General features: G+C 38.3%; 1 protein-coding gene across 1 annotated transcript; it reads left to right on the top strand.

Annotated features, from left to right (window-relative positions):
• The first annotated feature begins 4702 nt into the window (after positions 1-4702).
• Positions 4703-20050, top strand: LOC129239825 (serine protease gd-like). Its single transcript, XM_054875508.1, has 4 exons — positions 4703-5075; positions 18315-18480; positions 18565-19231; positions 19304-20050. Exons 1-4 carry the CDS (start codon positions 4848-4850, stop codon positions 19719-19721), a joined length of 1479 nt encoding a protein of 492 aa, XP_054731483.1. The 5' UTR covers positions 4703-4847; the 3' UTR covers positions 19722-20050.
• Positions 20051-23218: the final 3168 nt, after the last annotated feature.

Here is a 23218-nt window from a genome sequence, read left to right as displayed (position 1 = left end):
GACTGTGCTGAGCATATCGGCTAATACACTCGGTATCAGTGGCTTGACCTCTACGTTAAAAAATAGGACCTCAAGAGATAAGAATAGCTTTCTTTAACAGGCGCAGTGGATTTGTATGAAGACATATTAAAGAAAACGTCGTGCAAATTCAAATAAAGAGAAAGCACAGCCTTGAATCGCGCTGATGCGACTAAGCGGTGAGAAGGCAACTCCGCAACCATAGCATGTGAAAGCAGGCCACACATAAACATATGATGTATATTGTGGCGCAAAATTAATCATCCACTTTCGTTTTTGTATAATTTTAATTTACTGGTAAATTAAAAAATTTTGAATGATGGAAGCTTTTATTTGACTTTACGCGCTCCATTCTCTATTTGTTTGTATACTCAACTATTTAGTTCGCTAGCGTTCAATATAACGGGTGATTTTTTATATTTTTTGAATGCTAGTTCAAGGATAAGATTATTTTTCTATTTTTAGTTAACGGATAAGTCAATTAATAAAAATCACCAATAAAATTTTGAATCTACGATTTTTCCCCAAGTATTTCCTACTTCACTTCAATTAAAAAAAATTTGTTCTATGTAAACAATTCTAGTTTAAAAACTTGTCTGTATTTTTAGCTAAACTTTGACAAGAAACTCTCGGTCGCCTTTTTCAGCCGAGAGTTGAAATAGTTCAAGTTTCAAATGCTAAATGTAACACCCTGTATCACACGATGAACAAATATCTTTAAGCCGCAAACAAGTAAAGAAAGAGAAATGCTAATTATTTTATCTTTTGCGTTTCTACTCACACTACATACTTTTACTTGGAGTGGCTACAAAAAAATTGTTTTCCAACAAGAAAAAAAAAAGCGTAGCATTGAAAACCCTTATGTGATTGCTGTGTAAAGACTCTAAATGTAGGCGGTTCTTTGGTCTTTGGTTATTATCTGTCACCGCCATATATAGGAAATAAATTGAGTTCGCGGCACATTTATGCGCATAGAAAAGATATTCACCTGATGTATTCTCTAATTACGCATATTTTAATTTATCTGGTATTTTTGGTTGGCTCTAAGGCTTGCCTTTTGTGTAGTTTGGTACGTTGATAAAAAATAGGTACAAGTGAATATTTTGTAAATGTAAAATTATTTGAGAAATTCTCTACTTAGACGTCTGCTAGACGTGCCGCTATTGTTAGACTGTACATACATACGAGGTGTGTTAAAAAAATAAGGTGCATTTTCAAATTTCGCACATTCGATTTTCGATTATTTTTTTTATGTTGGTACACTCGCCCCATGAATATGTTTTACCAATATAGAATTTTTAGTCTGCTTGTTAGAGGCATAAATAAGGGAAGAGTTTTCGTGTTCGACGATTTTCAGCTATTGAAAAAAATGGATCAAAGAAGTTGCGTCAAATTTTGTGTAAAAAATGGAATTAAGTGCTCAAAAACACTTGAAATGTTGACCTTGGCATATGATGAGAATACTCTGACTCAAGAAATGTTTACAAGTACAGAAGGTCGAGAAGATTTGAATGACGATGATCGCTCTGGATGCCCCAGCACGTCAACAACCGATAAAAATGTTGAGAAAGTGAAGAAAATTGTTATGGAGAATCGTCGAATCACAATTAGAGAAGTTGCTGAGGATGTCGGTTTATCGGTTGGCTCATAGCGTGCAATCTTTTCGGAAATTTTGAGCATGAAGCAGTTGGCAGCCAAATTTGTTCCAAAATTGCTGAATTTTGACCAAAACCAACGTCGCATGAGCATCGCTCAGGAATTGTTAAATGACGTCAATGATGCTCCAGATTTGCTTAAAAGGGTCATAACTGGTGACGAATGATGGGCGTATGGTTATGACATCGAAACCAAAGCCCAATCGTACTAATGGAAGAGCCCAGAAGAGTCAAGACCAAAAAAAGCACGCTCAATTCGATCAAATGTCAAGGTTCGGTTCACTGTTTTCTTCAATTACCATAGCGTAGTGCATCGGGAGCTCTTAGCACAAGGTCGGTTGACTAACTGTTTATAGTTCACGAAGGTTAGAACGCCTCCAAGTATTTCGTGGACGATCGGGTCGTCTGTGTCCTTGTGGGTTCCATTCCAATGCTATTCTGCTAATGCTTTCCCTGTCCTTTCGGAGAGTGTGACTGATCCATCGCCATTTACGACCACTTATCATGGATGGATATTATTATGGATTGAATCTTGCTCGGTGATCTGCCATAAGTCCGTATTTCGGATACTATACTATTATAAATTGACTGTAACTGTCCAAAGGCTGACCTAGCTTTACGCAGACGGTTTTCTGTGTCTTCTTTAGCTCCCCCATTCGTTGAAATTATGCTACCGAGATAACAAAAACTTTCAACAAACTCCACCGCTTTTCCCTCGATTACAATATTGGTGGGACTTGTATTGTTGATTCGCATTGCTAACGTTTTCTTGCTGTATATTTCTGGATCAACGTTTCGAGCAGGGGTGACTAGAAAATCTATTTTAGCCTGCATGTCGAAATGCCTGTGGGAAGGCAGGCGAATATCATCAGCATTGTCAGTTTGTGAGAAATTATTTGGCCAAAAACAACACCGTTCATCATGCCTCAACCATCGTATTCACCAGATTCGGCCCCCGTGACCATTTCCTGCTCCCAAGATCGAAGAGATCCATGAAAGGATGGCTTTTTACGACGATTGAAGAGATAAAAGCCGAATCGCTGAGAGAGCCTAAGGGCATACCAAAAAATGGATATCAGAACTGCTTCGAGGATTGGAAAAAACGCTGGCAAAGTGTATTATATCTGAGTAGGACTACTTTGAAGGAGATAAAATTGATGAATAAATAAATATTTTTTGAGAAAAATGAAAATTCACCTTATTTTTTGAACACACCTCGTGCATTCAAGCATTTCCATATTTGCTAAAAAAATTTAATTCAATTTTGCTTTTTGGTTATAAAAAGTGATTTTTCTGATCAAATTTCAGATGCTTCGTAAGAAATTACAAACCCGATAATTGAATTGTGAGGTTGTTGGCAAATAATCCGAAATTTTAAGTATCTCAAAATTGCGAAGTACCGAATTCCCGAGAATCCTGTGCTTGTAAGCGAATGACCCCGAAATTTTGAGTATTTCAAAATACCGAAAACCCGAAAATCTCAAAATTTTCCGGGCTTAGAAGCGAAGGATCTCAAAATTTTTAGTATTTCCAAATCCCGGAATAACCCCGATATATTCAGTATCTCAAAATACCGAATTCCCGAGAATCCTGAGCTTGTAAGTGAATAACCCCAAAATTTTCAGTATTTCAAAATCCCGAAAATCTCACAATTTTCCGTATTTCAAAATACCGAATTCCCGAAAATCCCGGACTCGTAAACGAATAACCCCGAAATGTTCAGTTTTTCAAAATCCAGAAAATCCCCGGCTTGTTAGCGAATAACCCCGAAATTTTCAGAATTTGAAAATCCCGAAAATTCTGTGTTGGTAAGCGAATAATCTTATAATTTTTAGTACTTCAAAATACTGAAATCCCAAGCTTGTAGGCGAATAATCCCGAAATATTTAGTATTTCAAAATCCCGAAATCCCGGTACTGCCATCCCTTATACCTAGACACACACAGATATAAGCCACAGCTTTGGGATTCACATAAAACACTTATAACAATTCCAGCGATAAAAAATATATCTAAACCGGTTGCGTTAAGATGAAACGCTCCATAAAATTCGACGATTTTTACGCATAGCACCAGAATGCGAGCCCGAAAGCCAAATCCTACCGCTGTATTGTTTGAGAATTTATTATAATAATGAAAATCATAATACTGTTTGCTGGTGGCGCTCTCAGTGTAGTGTTGCATTTCTCAGACACAGCTGATGCTGAGCGAAAAATGATCACTCATTGGCGTTCATGAGCGACGAGCGGCACTTTAGGCATCAAGATTAAAAATAAAAATCACAGTTTGTTTACAAAGAAAAAAAAACAACAAAAAACAAAAAATCGAAAACATTGCAAAGAAATGAAGTTGTTTTTGGCATTGCAAAAACGTCGTTAAAAAATATAAAAGCACGTTAATATTTTGTAGCCGGAATTGACTGAGTACTTAGTGAGCAATATTTCAGTTTTGAGCAAAAATAACAAAAACAAAAAAAAAAAAATAACAAAAAACTGAAAAAAACTAGTGTTTATGGGCAGTTATAAAAAATTCGAAGATATTGCAAAAAATACAATTAAAAAAAAATTCTCAGTTATTTCCTGAGCTGAGCAGTTGAATGAAATACAAAAAAAAATTATTCAATTACTCGTACATACTTATATGTATGTACATACGTACTTATAAGCGCACATGTAGCTATTATTTACATACATACGTACATATGTATGTACATATCGCTGGAAATATTAGATGCTGAGACTGTGAATTTATTTTCAGGTAGCCGGAATTTCATACAGTTCGCGACGCTCAGCGCGTTCACATACGGGCCGCGTAACGTAAATGCTGAAATTCATAAGCTAAGCTTTAAATTACGAAACATTGTGACGAGCAAGACTAGGCTTTGAAAGAAATATAATATTATTATCAGCAAAAAGCAGTGAAGTGTGACGCTAAAATGTTTTACTAAGAAATTAATCTCTAAACTGTTTGAAAAAAAAAACTCAGGGAAAACCAAAAATTTTTAGAAATAAAAAATATGAGTACTTCTATGCGTTTTATACGAGTAACAAATACATTTTTAAAGTATTTAGAAAGGCATTGAAAATACGTAAAAAATTATTTAAAAAAAGTTTCGCAGTGCACTACACTTCACCAACTTAAGGCGTAGAATAAATATTCCACTTTGCATTCTGAGATGTTAGACGCGGTTTGGCGCACCTGCGCGTTTTTCATCTTCCTCTGCCACATATGGCGTCTGCCACTGAACGGCGTTGCCCAGCAAGTGCCGCCTATTGCGTGCCCCAACTATTTTCAATACCTGAGCGATGGTAACGGCTACATCGGACGCATTACGCTGCCCAACGTTCCGATGGGGACAACGCGCCTAAATTTGCGCTTCTCACAGCAAGTGCCGGTGCAGTCGGTAAGTTTAGTGATGTAATTGCAAAAAAAAAAAATAATAGTAACAAAAAAGTAATAATAATACAAAAAGAAAAATAATAATAACAAAAAAAAAATTATAACAATAATAACAAAAAAAAAAAAAACGAATAATAATAATAACAAAAAAAAAAGCCAAAAAAAATGTATTATTTTACTAAAATACTCAAAAGCAAATATTTATTTAGCAAACAGACATTCGTAAATTATTGCTTGATTGCGTTTGCCTAAGTACACAAAACATTAACTAAATCCCAACAAAACACTAATAACGACCTCTTGACTGTTTCGGGAAGTAATCAAAATAAGCACATTAAACAATTTGCAAGCACAGATGGATGAATTTCTTTTATTAAAATTTAGTAATGAAATAACCAAACCGGATTTGAAGCATTGTTAGCAATGCGAATAAATTGATTGATACGTCGTTATTCAATAGACGGCCCACCACGATGACTAAGTATTATGTATTATGCGGGTGTACTCCAATGGCACAATATGGATTTCAATAAAGGGCGATCCAAATACATGTTTCTTTCTGAAAATACAGTAAAATTAAAAAAAAAATGTTTTTATATGATTCCATATTGGAAACTAAATTGCAAAGATATGTGTAAACGGCCAAATTTTCCCTGATTTTCATTAAAATTATTTAAAATGAAGAAGTCAATATATTTTCGTCAAAATTGGCATACAGTTTATATATACATTAAAATAATATAAACAATTTTTTTTTATTTAAATCATTTCAAATGGCGGATGTACACTCAATTCTTCCAGGAAGTTCGCAGCGGTGCTTCTCAATCGGCGGACATTGTAACATCGGCGTCGTTTACTAACGCCATAATTTTTATATGAATTAAACAAAAATTAAAAAAATATGCGCGGAATAAAATGCTTCAAACAAAAACTTAATTTCCGCGCGAATATCCCTACTATTTTTGCTTCGAAAAAATTAGGGAGATCGCTCAATAACTTTTCGAATTATTGTTAATGACATTCCAGACGTTTTCGAGACATCACGTTGTCTCATGTATGCAGATGACCTGAAAATTTACAGTCGGGAAGAGAACGTAACTGACTGCATAAGACTTCAAGAAGACTTAACAAGATTGGAAGCTTGGTGTGATGATAACTCCTTACCTCTTAATGCTGGTAAATGCCAGCACATTCCATTCAGTAGACGGAAAGTTACGATTGATTTCGATTAATAAGTTTGGCACTACCACTCTCACAAAAATGTATGAAAAGAAAGACTTGGGGGTCATATTTACATCGAAAATGTCGTTTTCCAAACATATAGACTTTATGATTGCCAAGTCTAGATCTATGCTTGGCTTTGTAATAAGGAATTCAAGGGAGTTCCCGGATATTTCTACGCTGAAAAATTTGTATTTTTGTAAGAATTGAGAAGGTTCAAAAACGTTTCACTCAATTTTCTATTCATTCACTTCGTTGGCCTTGCAGTTTGCCTGCATATAAAGGTAGATGTCGTTTGTTAGCGTTGCCAACTTTAGAAATGCGGAGAAAAACTTCATCGGTAATGTTTATAAGGAACATAGATACGAATCATATCAAATGTCACTTCTTGCTGGAGCTAATACTCTTTAATTGTCCCACTCGTAACCTAAGACTCAGCAATATGTTCCATTTACCTTATCACAAGACCAATTTTAGTCGGAATGAACCGCTTGCACGTTGTAAATATAAGACAGTCTAACCAATTATGCAAACATTTGGATATATTCTCTAACTCAAGAGAGACTTTCAAATCAAAACTTAATCTGGAGATACACTTTTTGAATTGAGACTAATGTATCTCCCAGTATTGTTTACCATATATTATATTTAAGCTTTAGTATTAGTAATCTATTTAAGTTATACTTTAATTGATGAAATGAATAAATAAATAAATAAATTTCTAAAATATAGTTTTGAGAAAAACGCGTCTAAAGTTTCAGTACATACGTAACTATACCTCTCCCAAATATAAAAAAATGAGAATTTGAATTTCCTATTATTATATAAAGGGTGGTTAAGTTTCCAGGGCCAGTGTTGATTTTGAATAAATACAATTTCCTTAGGAAATGATTGCCATTTTTCTTTATTATGATAATATTGGTATGGCTCAACTATGGACGGAATAAAATATCGGCCAAATGGCCGCCGCGACTTCGGCGGCACACCTCCATCCGATGGTCCAAATTTTCGACGCATAATTATATCATCCTTTAGCTCTTGAATTGTTGCTGGCTTATCGACGTACACCTTTTCTTTCAAATAACCCCAAAGAAAGAAGTCCAACGGTGTCAAATCACATGATCTTGACGGCCAATTGACATCGCCGCGACGTGAGATTATTCGGCGATCAAATTTTTCGCGCAAAAGAGCCATTGTTTCCTTAGCTGTATGACAAGTGGCACCGTCCGATTGAAACCACATATCGTCCACATCCATATCTTCCAATTCGGGCCATAAAAAGTTCGTTATCATCTCACGATAGCGAACACTATTCACAGTAACTGCCTGACCGGCCTCATTTTGGAAAAATACGGCCCAATGATGCCGCCGGCCCATAAACCGCACCAAACAGCCACTCTTTGTGGGTGCATTGGTTTTTCGGCAATCACTGTTGGATTATCATTCGCCCAAATGCAGCAATTCTGCTTATTGACGAACCCACTGAGGTGGAAATGTGCCTAATTACTGAGGATGATGATGCGCGATATGCATTTTGATTTGCACGCCCGTTTTCATAATAAGCCTGAATAACTTTAACGCGTTGCTCGATCGTGTGTATTTGCATGATTCAAATTAAATTAGTCTCAAATTAAAAAATTTTAAATGAAGTGCAGAAAATAGCTCGACTTTTAGGTGTGGTTCACATTCAACATCGGCCCTTGAACTTTAACCACCCTTTACATGTGTATTTGTACGAGAGGGCTTCAATAAGTACCCGTGTTAGAAATGAAGACACCATCTTTTAATTTTTTATTTTTTTTCAACATAGTCCCCTTTTAGAAGGATTCACTTCTTTCATTTCCTCCTCCATTTTTAACCCCTCCACAAAATAGGATTTGTCGAACTCTCCAAAATACGTATCTGTCTCAGCGATGACTTCCTCGTTTGAACTTTTAGGTGCGCAACTAAGTTCTCGCTGTTTTTTTTTTTTATGAAAATACTATTTTATTCTGAAAAAAAACAGTGAATCATTGAAGGTATTGCCCATCGCTGGCTACTACTTTTTCCTAACTTTCAGGTACATCTCGTATACCGTCGCGGTAAAACCGTTCATCTTTCGAGGCTATCCACGGATCAAGCCATTTTTTGATGTCTTCATATGAATAGAACTGCTGATCAGCTAGACCATTGCCATCGATCGGAACAGGTGGTAATCGGACGGCGCAATGTCTGGAGAATATGGCTGGTGGGGTAGAATTTCCCATTTCAGTGTTTTCAGGCAGGATTTAACAGGTTTGGCAACGTTGTCGTGCTGTAGAATCACCTTTTCATGCCTCTCCGCGTATTGTGGCCGCTTCTCACGCAGTGCTCTGCTCAATCGCATCAATTGAAGTCCATACCGATCCCCAATGATGGTTTTGCTTGGTTTTAACAGTTCATAATAAATAACACCAACTTAGTCCCACCAAATACATAGCATAACCTTTGCAGCTTGAATATTCGGCCGAGGCGACGACCGGACAGTCCTCATGACTTTCTTTTCTTTGGATGAATCCATTTGTCATCACCCGTCACGATGCGATGAAGAAAACCCTTCTTTTTTTGCCGCTGGCACACAGGCGAAAAAACGACGTTCAACATCCCTTGGTTTTAACTCATAAGGAACCCAAGTCCCCTGTTTCTGAATTATTCCCAAAGCATGCAATCGCTTGGAAATGGATTGGCGGGTAACTCATAAGCGACGGAACCAATCTCGGCGCGTTGTTTCACTTAAAGCAGCATCTCCATAAACTTCTTGTAGCTCTCGATGCGCTTCAGACGCCGTTTTTTTCAGCCGTCGAATGAAAGAGGAGAATCAACATTTCCCTCAAATGACGATTATTCGGCACAAAATCACACATTTTCACAAAACCAAAAGTATATGATAGTAAAACAAAATCACTCATGCGTCGAAGCAGTTTGTTTACCATATGTCTAAGCTTGGTTTATGACGTTTGGGTTATGTTAGAATCTACTAGCACACACTGCTGGCGGCATCTATTGGCAAACAGCGGTAACTTAGTTGCACATCTAATACATTTTTCCCCGCAAGCCATTTCTTCATGTTAGGAAACAAAAAAACTTCGGAGGAGGCGAAACCGGGTGAATATGGGGATGTGGCACCAACTCGCAACACAATTCATGCAGTTTGGCCACGACAACTCCGGATATGTGTTGGTACCTCATCGTGGTGAAACAGCACCTTAGTTTTCGCCAAATGTGGCCGGGTTTTCTTCAATTTTTTGTGAAAGCGGTCGAATAACTCACTGCAGTATAGTCCTGTGATCGTTTTTATAAAAAATCTATGAGGATGACGCCGTTGCCATACCAAAAAGCCTGCCTTTCCGGCCGATAAGACTGTCATCGTCTTCTTTGGAGCAGATTCACCGGGAGAAATCCATTGTTTTGCTCGCTTAAATTACTCCAAACACTGCTTTGAAGTTAACATCCACATCCTCTTGTTGTTGCTTGAGAGCAATCGCGGCATTCATCGGGCCGACAATTTTCTTATCGCCAACTTATCAAAAAAAGGCTAAAAATATATAAAATATTAATAGCCGTTCCGATAGACACCCCTATGGCTTCTGTTACTTCGCGCACTTTCGTTCGTCGATCAGCGAGAATCATGTCGTGGACTTTTTTAGTGATTTCCTCGGTAACCACGGGCGTCCTGATCGCTCCTCATCAAAAACGGATGTTCACCCAAGTTAGAATTCATTGAACTAAGATCTAACCAATGCTTACCTCCACAGCCAGCATCCAACTTTGCTTTTATCTTCTTGCATTTTTTCCATCCAAACGAATTACCGAACGATGCTCCTCTTTTTCCATCTTAGCGAAAATCACGAAAGACGTTTTACTCGAATAGCTGCCAAATCCCAAGTAACCTATCAATCTGTCCGAAATTTGTTTGCCGTCGTTAGATGGATGGTAGCACAAGATGTTAAGAACAACTTCCCTCAGGAACGCCCTCTGTCATCAAACACGGGTACTTATTGAAATGCCCTCTTATTTGATTTGCAGTAAGTCAAAATATCAGTAAGAAAAAATGCTTCTCCTAATTGGTGTTGCACCACTGCAAAGGCACCCATTTTGAAAAAGGTCAACTACAATTTCAATTAAAATTATAATCCTATGTATTTACCTATCGTAGGAATTAGTTTCACCGTTCACCTCGTTTCAGTGTCTCATCGGCTTTGCCACCGCTGCATGGTTTGGCATCTTCGTTCCGCGGCGTTAGTGGTGGCGTGTTTTTCATGAAATCCCACGCATCCACTCGTTTCTGGGCCATGATGTCGATAGGTATATCCTCGCTGATCACAAAACCTGTTGCACTTGAGACAGTATGGTAGGCTGAAGCAAATCTGAGTGCCGCTATTCGTTGTACAGCCTTCAGTGCTTTGTACTTGGTTTTGCAGTTTAGCGCATCTCCTCATATTTCGCTGCCGTAAAGGAGTATTGCGTTTGTGGTCGCCATAACCAGCCTTCATTTCTGTATTGGTCCACCAATGTTCGCCATTAGTCTACTCAGCATTATCGTGATCCTCGCTGCTTTATTAGCCGCGTGCCGTATCCGGGCCCAGAAAGTAAACCTGCAATCTGGTTGAATGTCCAGGAAATTCACCGCTTTTTGAGATAGTAAAGATGTGTCGTCTAGTTGCATGCTGACCTTGTGTGGCATGTGGTCTCTTGTCATCAGAATTACTTCTGCCTTATGTTTGGTGAGCTCCAGATCATGGTCCTCAAGCCAAAATTGGGTGGTTAGCATGACTTAGTTCAGCTTCCTCCTGGCATTCTCGGTATCTCGTGCTGATATGGTCGCCGCTATATCGTCCGCATATCTCACGAGATTTCAATATATAATATATATTTACAGGGCCCACCATCTATCGTTACGGATTTGAACTAGGTATTATTTGAAGAATGGTAACACTTAGCTGTCATCTGATTTGACAGAAAATTAGTTTTATTCTTCCTTTGAACGAAAATGGTTGTGTATACGCTCAAAGAACGTGAGGAGCTTTTAATGGCAGAAATACACTCGGAGGTTCGCCACTGACTGCCGAGGGGCGACCGCTATTAGTTAGAAAAAACTTTTTCTTAATTTTGATGTATCCCCGAGAGTCGAACCTACGTTGTCTCTGTGAATTCCGAATGGTAGTCACGCCCCAACCCATTCGGCTACGATGGCCGAACATTTCAATACTGAGGATCAAATCGTAGCTCAGATTCCAGAGATCGGAGCGGAGAATAGATCCTAGGGCTGCGCCAGACGGTACCACTTTAGTTTTCTGACCCTCTGGTGTGTGGTACAAAACTTTAAGTAATTTCAATTACCATTCCAATTACAATTACACTACAATTATAATTAAAATTACAACTCCAAAAACAATACAATTACAACAACAATAATGATTATAACTATGTTTACAACAACAATAACAATGCAATTACAATCTCAAAAGCGAAGGTACTGCAGAGATATCAGTCTGACTCGATCAACTTCATTAATTTTAATTTTTCTACATCGCACTTAGATCCTATTGAGATCTCATCTCGATTAGGTTATGTTGTTCGTTTATTCGTGTATTTAAACAAACCAAAAATATTTGGGAAATCCAATTAGGTAATAAAAATATGAGTAATTAGAGAGAGAATAGCTGAGCAGTAGAGGAAGTTCAAAGGCAATTATCGTTATAAAAGTTTTGTGTATTGTACATACACACCTCTATACATACACACATACATGCATACATACGAACAACCAAACATCCATTCATGAATACATACATACATACATACATACATACATACATACATACATACATACATACATACATACATACATACATACACATATGCTAAAGAAGCGATCATCAATATTCACGCCCCAAAGCTGCCTCTGCGTCATTAGGCGATTATTGGTCGTGATAATTGTTAAACAACGTTGTCTCGTATACTCAATCAAAGTTATTGCATAAATTGTGCTCGTACAAATACAATATAACATTTTTTTTTTAATATTTTTTTTTTGTCAAATATTCAAAAATCAATTGGATTTTATTCCCACGCTTTTTTCGTTAACCCCGTTATTTATGCATGTCATTTATGAGTCTAATTTTATATTATGACTTAAAAATAGAACAAAAAGAAAAAATACTTAAATTGACTAAAACATAGCAAAAGAGAAATGGGCATGAAGAAGTTGCGCGAAGAAATAAAACCCAAAACTAAGATTTGTGTTGGAAAAACCAAAGTAATTGCTAAATTGCCAAAGGGGATTCCTTTCTGCCTCCAAGAATATTGGAGAGAGCTGCATATAAAAAAGAGAGGTATGGAATGCTCAAGACTGCCGCTATCTACTACTACATACATACCTACGCACATTATTAGGTACTTCCATCACTTCCAACTGCTAATATGCCGCAAACATTGAGTGATATTGGGTAGTCTGAAATGTTCGGAAGCAATATCGAATTAATTTAAATTTTTTTTTGATTGTTTTTTTTTTTTTAATGAACTTTATTAAACTGCATAAGATCCATTTTGATCGATAATCTCTAGCTATTTTTTCTTTGGAGTAGTTTTTCCATCAGTTCAGAGCTTCTGTTGCCTTTCCATTGCCCTCTACATTCTTCACACTCCATTCTAAAATAAGTTCAATCCGGTGAAAAAATTCTGTGTTTCATTCTAAAAATGCCACACTTAACGGAGGCAAATGAGACTAATTTCCTCCGTGGAGAAGTGTTGTCAGTGAATTTTTTTGCCTTAAAAATCAGCTGTCTACTTAAGACGTTAATATTTAGAAATGCATATGTGAGACAGAGATAGATATATAATCGCGTTGTTTTGTACTCCTTTCTGAGTAGGCAAAAACACGTATTTTTACAGGGATGAGTGTAACATTGAACAATTCTTACTCTGTGGAAGATTAAAATTTATTCATAGAAAATAAAAAACCATACGTTTTTTGAGGGAAGAACTATGCAGTTCAACAGTATTTTCAATCACCTCCATTGAAATCAAATTCAAACAGTCGGACTTCTGTTTTTTTTTTTGTTTTTTCTTTACTTTGGGAGAGAATTTTCGCTTACGCTCTTGATTTGGTTGAATGACTGGTGATGGCTAACTTTGTTACCGAACACAACTATTAAAAAGAGGCATAGAACATATTGAAGTATTATCTTCAATATACCTATAGCTTGGCGTTGTCATTTATTGATCAATTCTGAAAAATACAAGTGAACTTCTTGAAACTTCAGATCAAAAAGTTGTTGTAGATCAAAATGAATCCTTTGAACAAACGGAAGTGGAATATAATGTACTATCACTGCCTTTCATTTCCAATAAAAAGACAACATAAGCTCCCTTAGCTCATTCCCGGCTTTGCTATCGCTTGAGAGGCTAATTCCATTAAAGTGTGACTTTCGGTTCCAAAATTATGACCCACTAAAGATTTTGCGTGTATGGTAGGTGCCTCACTGCCTTCTTAATCACACTTTTATTTATATAATAAAGAACCGGATTTCCATGGCAGTACTTTGTGGAAATTCTAGTTCGGCGTGCCTTACAGTTACCAAGACTCGTTAGAGTAGTTTCCCCGAGTCGTGCGGATTAGTAAATTTTATAAAAAGAAGTTAGCCTCAGAAAGTCGACGTATTCTCTCCTTAGCATCCCAATCACCATTTCCAGTTACAAATTTGGAAAAGTAGAAGACTTTATATACTTACAAACCAGTATCCACATCGTGAATAGAGTCAGATTTTCTCTAGCCAACAAGTGCGTCTTTGAACTGGGTAGGCAATGGAACAGTAAAGATCTTTTTCGGCAAACTAAAATCACGCTGTATAGATCCCTCATCATGCCATTCCTATGATATAGTGCAGAAGCTTGTACCCGATGCAACGGCCTTTGGAGTTTTCGACTGAAAGATTCTGCGGAGGATTTATGGTCACTAGCGACACACAGTGCGGCCGATTCCCGAAAAGCTGGCCAAAACTCAAAAAATTAAGTAATTGATTCAAAATTTCTTACTCGGGGGTTGTCGGGGTCGCTGATTACGAATTTGATCTTAAAATTTTGAAAATCCACCCCCTTCCACCCCTATTGGCCACCCCCTCACGTGAAATAGCGTATATTCTAGAACATAATCAAGATGCATGTAAATTTATATGTTTTCGGGGTCGCTGATTACGAATTTAATCTTAAAATTTGTATAGAAACCTACGTTACTTATACAAGCAGATCCCCTCTTGAAAGTATAGGCTTTCACTATTTTCTCTCATTCTCTCTTCGTATTTATTTCTTGTTCACAAAAAATAGCATAAAAGCCAAGGTAGCAAGTGGTAGCAGCTGAATCTTGTTTTATTCAGTAACCATTACTTTTTTGAGTAACCTTTAATAGGTTTCAAAGCAGCATATGACGGCGTTGTATTACTATACAGTTTGAAAACTCAAATTTTATAAAAAAAATTGCAAAAAATGTATCTACGTATTGCTGCAGCTAAAAATTTTGTGTCGAGGTATTGATATGTACTAAAGATTTCTCGTATTTTACTAACCTTCTGAAGATGATTCCATTTGGTTTTGTTCAATTTACTCCATTACAAAATCTTTCAAATGTGTACAACTTTCACTATTCATCGACAGTAATACGAGGCTCAAACGAAGGCCACGTTGCGACTGAAAATTCAGAGGATACTTAGGGTACAGGACGTTGTTATGAACGGTTTTCACTACTCAAGGCATTACTGTAGCCAACCCAAAGACAAAAAAACTCTATCTAGAAACTTTTTTTTTCGACTTTTGGCCAGCTTTTTGGGAATCGGCCGCACTGTGCGACAGTGAAAATCATGTGAACGATGAGCTACATGAGCTGGCTATAGTGCAGTGAATCAAGCAAGTAAGATTCATCGACACTGTTAAATAGGTAAAGTCGTAAGAATGGACACAAACTCTCCGGCTCTGGCAGAGTAAGAGCAAGGCCTCCATACCTGAACTCAGCCAAAATCACTTAAGCGGTAACTGGGCCAATTAAGAAGGTTGCCCCACCTGTTATCAATCACACAAATACATATATCGCAACTGAGCTCATTGGGTAAAACTCTCGATATTCTCTCTTCTCCTCTCTCTAAGCTAAACAAATGAAGGACTTGAACTTTAAAGATTCACAAAATCATTGTGCAATAGTTATTTATAAAGTATAAATTTATCAAAATTTCTATTAAAAATTAACCCCATGCACTAAGCTGCTCTTCTTTGTTGCAGTTTTCCCAGAACTTTGTTATTACTAAATGTTTTATTGATAATAATTACGCATAACAAATATAGTATAGATGCACACATACATACATATTTTATATTCAAACATAGGCGGAGCTACTGCGCCTCTCATTGTGAATTTGATAAGCTGAATATAATTTTTTTTATTCACATTTCTTTGATACCAGACACGCGATGCTTCTCGCGTTTTCGACTGCGAAACGAAATGGGGTTAGAAAAACACAACGGGAACTAACAAATATCGATTGGCTAACAAAGATTTTTCTATGTTCTTAAAGAACATGAACCCAATTCATACTTAGCTTAGTCATCTGCGGCTTATTCTTCTTGATTGGTGCTATAACTGCTTAGTCGATTTTGGCCGAGTTTAACAAAGCGCGCCAGTCGTTTCTTTCTCGTGCTAACCGGCGCCAGTTGGACACACCAAGTGAGGCCAAGTCCTTCTCCACCTGATCTTTCAAACGTGGAGGGGGCCTTCCTCTTTCACTGCTACCACCAGCTAGTACCGCATTGAATACTTTCAGAGCCGGAGCGTTTGTATCCATTCGGACGACATGACCCAGCCAACGTAGTCGCTGGATCTTTATTCGCTGCTCTATGTCGTAAAGTTCATACAGATCATTGTTCCATCGCTTGCGATATTCACCGTCGCTAACGTGCAAAGGTCTAAAAATCTTCCGCAGAATATTGCTCTCAAAGCTGACATTGATATCGGTGTGAATGCTGGTTCCTCTCTTACAATCTCGAAATCACAACTGTCAGCAGTGACGTGGGTGGCGATGCACGAGCCCGCCGACAGTTTGTTTGATGACAGAAGGTACCTGTACTTTGGTTTGCCCTCGTTCACTACCTGACTCATTCGCATTGCTCCAGTTTGGAAAAGACAGAGCTAACAGCGCGGTTTTTAAGGCCGATCATATCAGTCGTACGCTCTTATAAAAAATTGTACCTGAGCGGTTCTGCGGCTCGCACGATCTTTTCCAGCATCTGGTTAAAGAGGTCATACGACAGCGAGTTACCCTGTTTGAAACCTCGTTTGGTATCGAACTGTTCGCAGAGGTCCTTTCCAATTCGAGCGCGCTGCAGGTTTTGAGCAGCGTCATTTAGCCGTATCAGTTTTGCGGGCACCTTCTTTTCGTGCTGACGAATGCAGCTTTAAAGTCGACAAAAAGAAGGTGTGTGTCGATTCTCCTTTCATGGGTCTTTTCCAAGATTTGGCGTATTGTAAATATTAGGTCGATTAGACTTTCCAGGTCTGAAGCCACACTGATAAGGTCCAATCAGTTGGTTGACGGTGGGCTTCAGCCTTTCACACAATACGCTCGCTAGAACCTTATAGGCGATATTTAGAAGACTAATCCCGCGGTAATTGGCACAAATTGCAGGATCGCCCTTCTTATGGATTGGGCAGAGCACACTTAAATTCCAATCGGCAGGCATACTTTCATCCGACCATATTTTGCATAGAAGCTGATGCATGCACCTTACCAGCTCCTCGCCGCCATGTTTGAATAGCTCAGCCGGCAGTCCGTCGGAGCCCGGGGCTTTGTTTTTTTTTAGACGCGTTATCGCTATTCTCACCTCGTCATGGTCGGGTAGCGGAACGATAGTCCCGTCGTCAACGATTGAGGTATCGGGATCTTCACAGTCTGTCACTACTTAACAGGTTCGAGAAACGTTCCCTCGATAATTTAAGTATGCTCTGGGTGTCCCTACCCGAGATTTGCGGTTTTGTGCTTACAGGAAAACGCTCCGGTCTAGAAACTGTCTGTAAGCCACCGAGCTCCATGGTAGATTTCTCATTGGCCAGCATCTCAAGCTCCACGCACCCAAGGGTTTCGAACTTTCATTTTTTTCTTTCTGATAATACGTCTCTCTTCCTTTCGTAGCCCCCAGTAGCGTTCCCATTGCTTATCCAATTCCGGTAGTAAAAAGTGATTTATCTAGTCCCTGTAGCGTTCACCAGTAAAAGTAACCATATTGCCGATGACTTCCGCACCACACAATGGTTTTGAGTGGATGTATTGGCTATTCTTGCATCACACGCATATTTTGGGTGTCTCAAACATGAATGTTTTACATGTTCATATTTTAATCCATTAATTAAGTGCATAAGTGCCTCGTCGCTTATGATGATTTTCGACACAAAATCGTCCTCTCCGTTGTTGAATTGAGAATGGTTTGAGACTAGTTCATATGCGGCTGACGGTCAGTAGGCATTAATTGATGCGCTGTTTGTACTTTGTGCGGGAAAATGTGTGTGTCCTTCACTAAAATTCGCTGTAGGGTCCGTCTGGGGATGACCAATTGCGTGGCCTGTCATCTGGTTGCTCTTTCTTCATTCTCAGCGACTTCGGTAGTTCGGTGGCGATCACGCCCTGCAAGGTTTTGCTTAAATCCAGTCTGTTCGAGTCGACCAGCTAAGCGGAATGTTTACTCAGTTGACGCTAAGACCATCGGCCGATTATTGGTCAAAAGGATCGAAACAATTGTTCCACGGTCTTGCGGTGTATAGCACTGGAACCTCATACATTCGGGCAGTGTGATTTTTTCGTCTTGCCTTTGTTTTCTCTGATTTAACAACTCTCTTAAGACATTAAGTAATTATTATTAAGCTATGTTGAAAATCGTTACAAATTAAAGAGATTCGCATATTCATAAAATTTTACATCATTTTATTTTATTTAACTTTAAGCATTCTTATTGCCACTTATTTCAGAATTACTTTGGACGCTTATCACTCTACCAAGACCAGCAGACAACTATCAATAATTTGGAGCGAGGTCTTCCCATTTCGTATCGCGTGGATTTCCCTATCCCCAATGTATTGCCAAAGCTGACGCGCATTGCCGTCAATGGGCTTGACATCTGCTTGGCGTCTGAATGTGAGTACAACCTCATCATTGCTTGAACATTGAATAATCTAAGTAGAAATAAATTTGTGTATACTAACCTATTTTGTTTTGTAGATCCTCCTCCAAGCACAGTTCTCGATCTGCAACATACACTCCATACAACAACTGTGCGTGGTACAACACCGCTTAATAGCAATTTGGAAGGTGGCGCCATCTTTCCGGTCACAACAAACTCATTCCCAAGCCAGAACTTCAATCCATTTCTACAGCAGAATCCACAGCCGATGTTGAATAATCCAAATTCTATACAAAATCCCTTCCTCACGCCCATTAGACAGACACCAACAACAACCACTTCTCAACCTACAGTTGTGCGTACGGAACTGCGAACGCAGATCCCATCGCCAGTCGTGGATTACTCGCAATGCGGCGTGGAAGGCAACACAGTAACACCATTCATCCATGGCGGCATAGAACTTGCACGTGGCCAGCTTCCTTGGTTAGCGGCCGTCTATCGAAAGCAATCGTCCGGTTTGAGATTCTTATGCGGTGGTTCACTCGTATCCTCCAATACAGTGATTACTGCGGCACATTGCTTTAAATTAAAATCGCTAAGCGCCTCGCAGGTCGTCGTCTATTTGGGCCGTCACAATTTGGAAAACTATGGCGAGATCGGTGTGGTTTCGCGTGATATACGAAATTTGTTAATACATCCGGATTATAGTGGCAAATCGCTGCCTGATGCGGATGTGGCGATACTGCAGATGCAGACATCAGTCAGGTAAGTCAGAGTGAAATTTAGTATAAGCGCTCATATGTAAGACTAATTAAATTTTATTTCTCATCTGTGCAGCTTCAGTGAGTTCATCCGTCCCATTTGCTTGTGGAACGAATCATCGGACAATTCATTGATTGTAGGCCAAACGGCCTTTGTCGCTGGCTGGGGTGCTGATGAGAAGGGGCGTGAAGTGACGGCGCTGCCCAAAATGGTTGACGCGTCCATCGTTAGCGATAATGAATGCCTGCGCTCTTCGGAGGTCTACAGCAAATTGACAACACCGCGCACGATATGTGCGGGCAATCGTGATGGCACTGGTCCCTGTATGGGCGACTCTGGTGGTGGTTTGATGTTAAGTCGCAATGGCTTATGGATGTTGCGTGGCGTGGTATCGGCCGGTCTTACCAGCCAGGGCCAATGTGATCTTAGCCAATATGTAATCTACTGTGATCTGGCAAAGCATATTGCGTGGGTGCGGAGCAATATCTCCTAGTTGGCGGACTGGAATGGAGTTAACTTGAAACGCAGTCTGCAAAAATGTTAACGATATGCTTAGTTTTATTATTTAAGGAGAAGGATCCGCAAGCAAAGTTGAGAGATTAGCAACCCTGGCAAATGTGATTAGCAAAATTTGAGCCAACTGAAGGTTGCTATGGAAAAGAGCTCCATAAGCCCCCTTTGCTTAGATATATGGAATTACTCTTTGAAGAGTTTTGCTATCTATTCACTTCTGAAGGTCGCGGTAATGTTTTAAATTTAAAATTATGAGAAACTCAAACAAAATACTCAAATCTGAACGCAAAAAGCACACAAATAAAAACTTTTTACATACAATTTTTTATAATAATATATTTTTCTAGAAGTTTCGTTGTTTATGATATTACATTTAGAGGAATGCCTGATTATCCATCACTAAGGGTACTCGAGGCTTGGTAGTTTTCTTCATTGAACATTTTTTTATGTGGTGGCTTTTAAGTCCAATGCACAACAAGATTCAGGAGTTTGGGACCCAGATATCCTGGGTTGTTTTGCTTACATTAGCTCGGTCTCAAACGGATGTTCAGAGACTATCCAGGGTATGCAATGGCATTCAAGCAGCTATTATTGGCTTAAGAAACCGCTTACACTTCTTAAAAACTAGCACCGGAATATAACTTTAGCCTAACCCCGTTGCAAGATACAGCGTCCGGCACTCGAAGTGTAACCAACATCAGTCCGCAGCTTCAGTTGTCTGGTAGTTGGTTAAATGACAGTCCAGAGTATTGTTTACAAGCGCAAGGAAGCATTTTACCGGGAGTAAATGCGAAAAAAGAAAGAAGACGTAATAGTGTGATTACATTATATGATATTTGGCTGGAAAATCTTAACCAACAATTGCTCGTGAGCTGGAGCACCTTAAAGTATATGAAGTTTTTTGTTTATCGCAGCACTACTCGAAGGTGGTCATCAAAAGACTGCAGCGTCACGTGAAATGGTTCAAAAGTGCTGAAGCGACTTGAGTGAAATCTCCGACGAAGTGCGAATGCAATGGCAAAAGAACTGAAAATATCTGACCCTAGCATCCGCTGCATACTGAAAAATCATCTCAAAGTCAAGCCTTACAAGATCCAAAAGGTGCATGATCTCACATCAAAACAGCAACAAGTCAGACTTGAGAGAGCGAAGGGAGAATTTGAGTCATCGATTGGCCACCAGGAGGCAGCACCCACTACAGGTAATGTTTTGCTGTAACCGCTGTAACTGCAGATGGGCGTTCTCCAATAGTTTTCATGGAGCCTGGCGTCAAGATAAATGCGAAATATTATCGGGAAGGTACTCTGGAGGTACTTTGAGTCTGTGGGCAGACAAACATTTCGGTGGTACGCCATGGACGTTTCAACAGGACTCGGCACCGTCTCACATAGTTCGAGTGAACCAAGAATGGCTCAATAACAACGTTCCAAACTTCATAACTTCCACACAATGGCTACCAAATTCACCAGATACAAATCCGATGGATTATTCTCTTAAGTCATTTTGGAAAACAGCGAACTAAAAGATTCACCAGTCTTGCAGCGCGGAAAAAAGCCATTGTCCGCGAGTGGGCCAAAATACCTGCAAGTCACTTTCGGGTAGCTTGCTATTCGTTTCTGGTCCATCTCAAGGCCTTAGTCAAGGCAAAAGGTGGTCATATCGAGCAAAAGTAAATTGATTCTTAATTTTGTATTATTTTTACACATTTTTTACTTTGAATTGAAAAAAGAAAAGTTATTTTCTAAACTAAATGTGTGGCCTTTTTAATTGGGTGTAACCAATTCGAGTACCGGACCGTGCATATATAAAGGAGTATTCAGTGGTTACTGAATGCAGAATCTTTTATTATAAAATCACGATATTCCGCCACGCTTTCTATCAAGTCAGTCCATAAGTTCATGCGTATTTTACCCATAATTTCACTTTTGTACGATTTTTGCATACAAAAAATTATTCGCGGAATATAACGGAACTATTTATACCTATTTTCTTTGATATTTTGTGCATTCAACAACTTATTTTAATCGCGGATAGAGAAGCTCGTGTTGTTAAAAAATAAAATGGAATCTTCGAACGCGTATGAGAGGCCTATTTTGTATTTTTTTTATAAAAGTGGTAAAACTGCAACAACTGTTGCTGCAGAAATAAACACTGTTCACGGAGAGGATACCGTGAGTGTAAGGACTGCGCGAAAGTGCTTTTCGAAATTTCGAAGTGGTAACTGCGACGTGGAAGATGCCCTGCGCTCTGGTCGTCCTGAAGTCTTTAACTCCGACGCCTTGCTCGAACTCGTGGAATCATCACCCATGATAATTTATTTATACTTTTTTCAATACTTAAAACATAATTTATTTGAGAATCACTTTAAGTCGATTTTTCTATGCAGTAAAAGTTGTAAAATAAAAAAGTACTAAACCGCAATAATTGGCTTTGTAACAAGAAGTACAAAAATATCACAACATTCCTACATAAAAATATGCACATAAAAATAAGTTATTGCGAAAGTCATCAAATGGAATTATAGAAAATTCTCATTAATATTCTGTTGATGATCTTGTAATGGTAACATTTTGACAACTGTTAGCTATTAGCATAAAAATGTTAATCTCCAAAACGTGGCAAGCATCAAATCTCTGGCACTGTTAACATATATTATAAATCAAATACAAGAAGCAGCATTTTACAGAATGTGCGAATCTACATTTCGGCACTCGGTTGTACGATATACAACTCGGCTATACAAAGGTGTTTCAATACCTATTCAAAAAATACCTATTCCCTCATTACATGGGGAAAATACCACAAAAACAAAAAAAAAAAAAATTATTAAAAATTAACGCAATATTTTGCTACTTAAATATCCACTTTATGATGACAAAATTCAATAGACCATAAAACTGCACGTCCCAAATTTTTCTGAAAATTCTAATTAAAATTTGTAAATTTTTATTTTAAATTTGTGAAAATATGATACTACTTATATGGTTTTAGTAGGAGAACGAACTACTTTCAAAAAAAAAAAATTTTTTTTAATTAAATAAGAAACAAATAAATTGGTAAAACTTGTCAATAATGGAACAAAACATATGAGCTTGGACACTCAAATGCTCAATAGTTTTAATGATACGTAGTAAATTTACGACTGCATACACATTTAGATTCCCCTGCTTTAGATTTCCCCTGCCTTAGTGAAAAGTGTACTGTTCGTATGCTCATAAAGTCTGCAATGTGTCACTGAGTGCTTGTCGCATAGACCAGAGCAATGTAGCCTTAAGCAACTGTGCCTCTCTTGGATGCTAACTAACTTACTTACTATAGCATTTCCAAAGAGCATTTTACAACTTTATATACAATTCACATATCGAAGCAAATTACTTTGAAAACGAAAAAAGTGTTTTTCTTGCTAATTGCATAAAATCCATTAAAGTATTTTGCTAATTTAAATGGCCAGCTAAAAGTGAAATAGAAAAGTTTGCC

This window comes from Anastrepha obliqua, chromosome 1 (genome assembly GCF_027943255.1).
Source record: "Anastrepha obliqua isolate idAnaObli1 chromosome 1, idAnaObli1_1.0, whole genome shotgun sequence".
Lineage (NCBI taxonomy): Eukaryota > Metazoa > Arthropoda > Insecta > Diptera > Tephritidae > Anastrepha > Anastrepha obliqua.
Note: the sequence above shows the minus strand (reverse complement) of the source record. Positions and strands in the feature narration are given on the sequence as shown.

Excerpts from the sequence above, each read along its gene's own strand:
- LOC129239825 (XM_054875508.1), top strand. The coding sequence starts at position 4,848 with ATGTTAGACGCGGTTTGGCGCACCTGCGCGTTTTTCATCTTCCTCTGC. Across the intron at positions 18,481-18,564 it reads CATCTGCTTGGCGTCTGAAT|ATCCTCCTCCAAGCACAGTT; the intron begins GTGAGTACAACC and ends TTTGTTTTGTAG. Across the intron at positions 19,232-19,303 it reads CAGATGCAGACATCAGTCAG|CTTCAGTGAGTTCATCCGTC; the intron begins GTAAGTCAGAGT and ends TCATCTGTGCAG.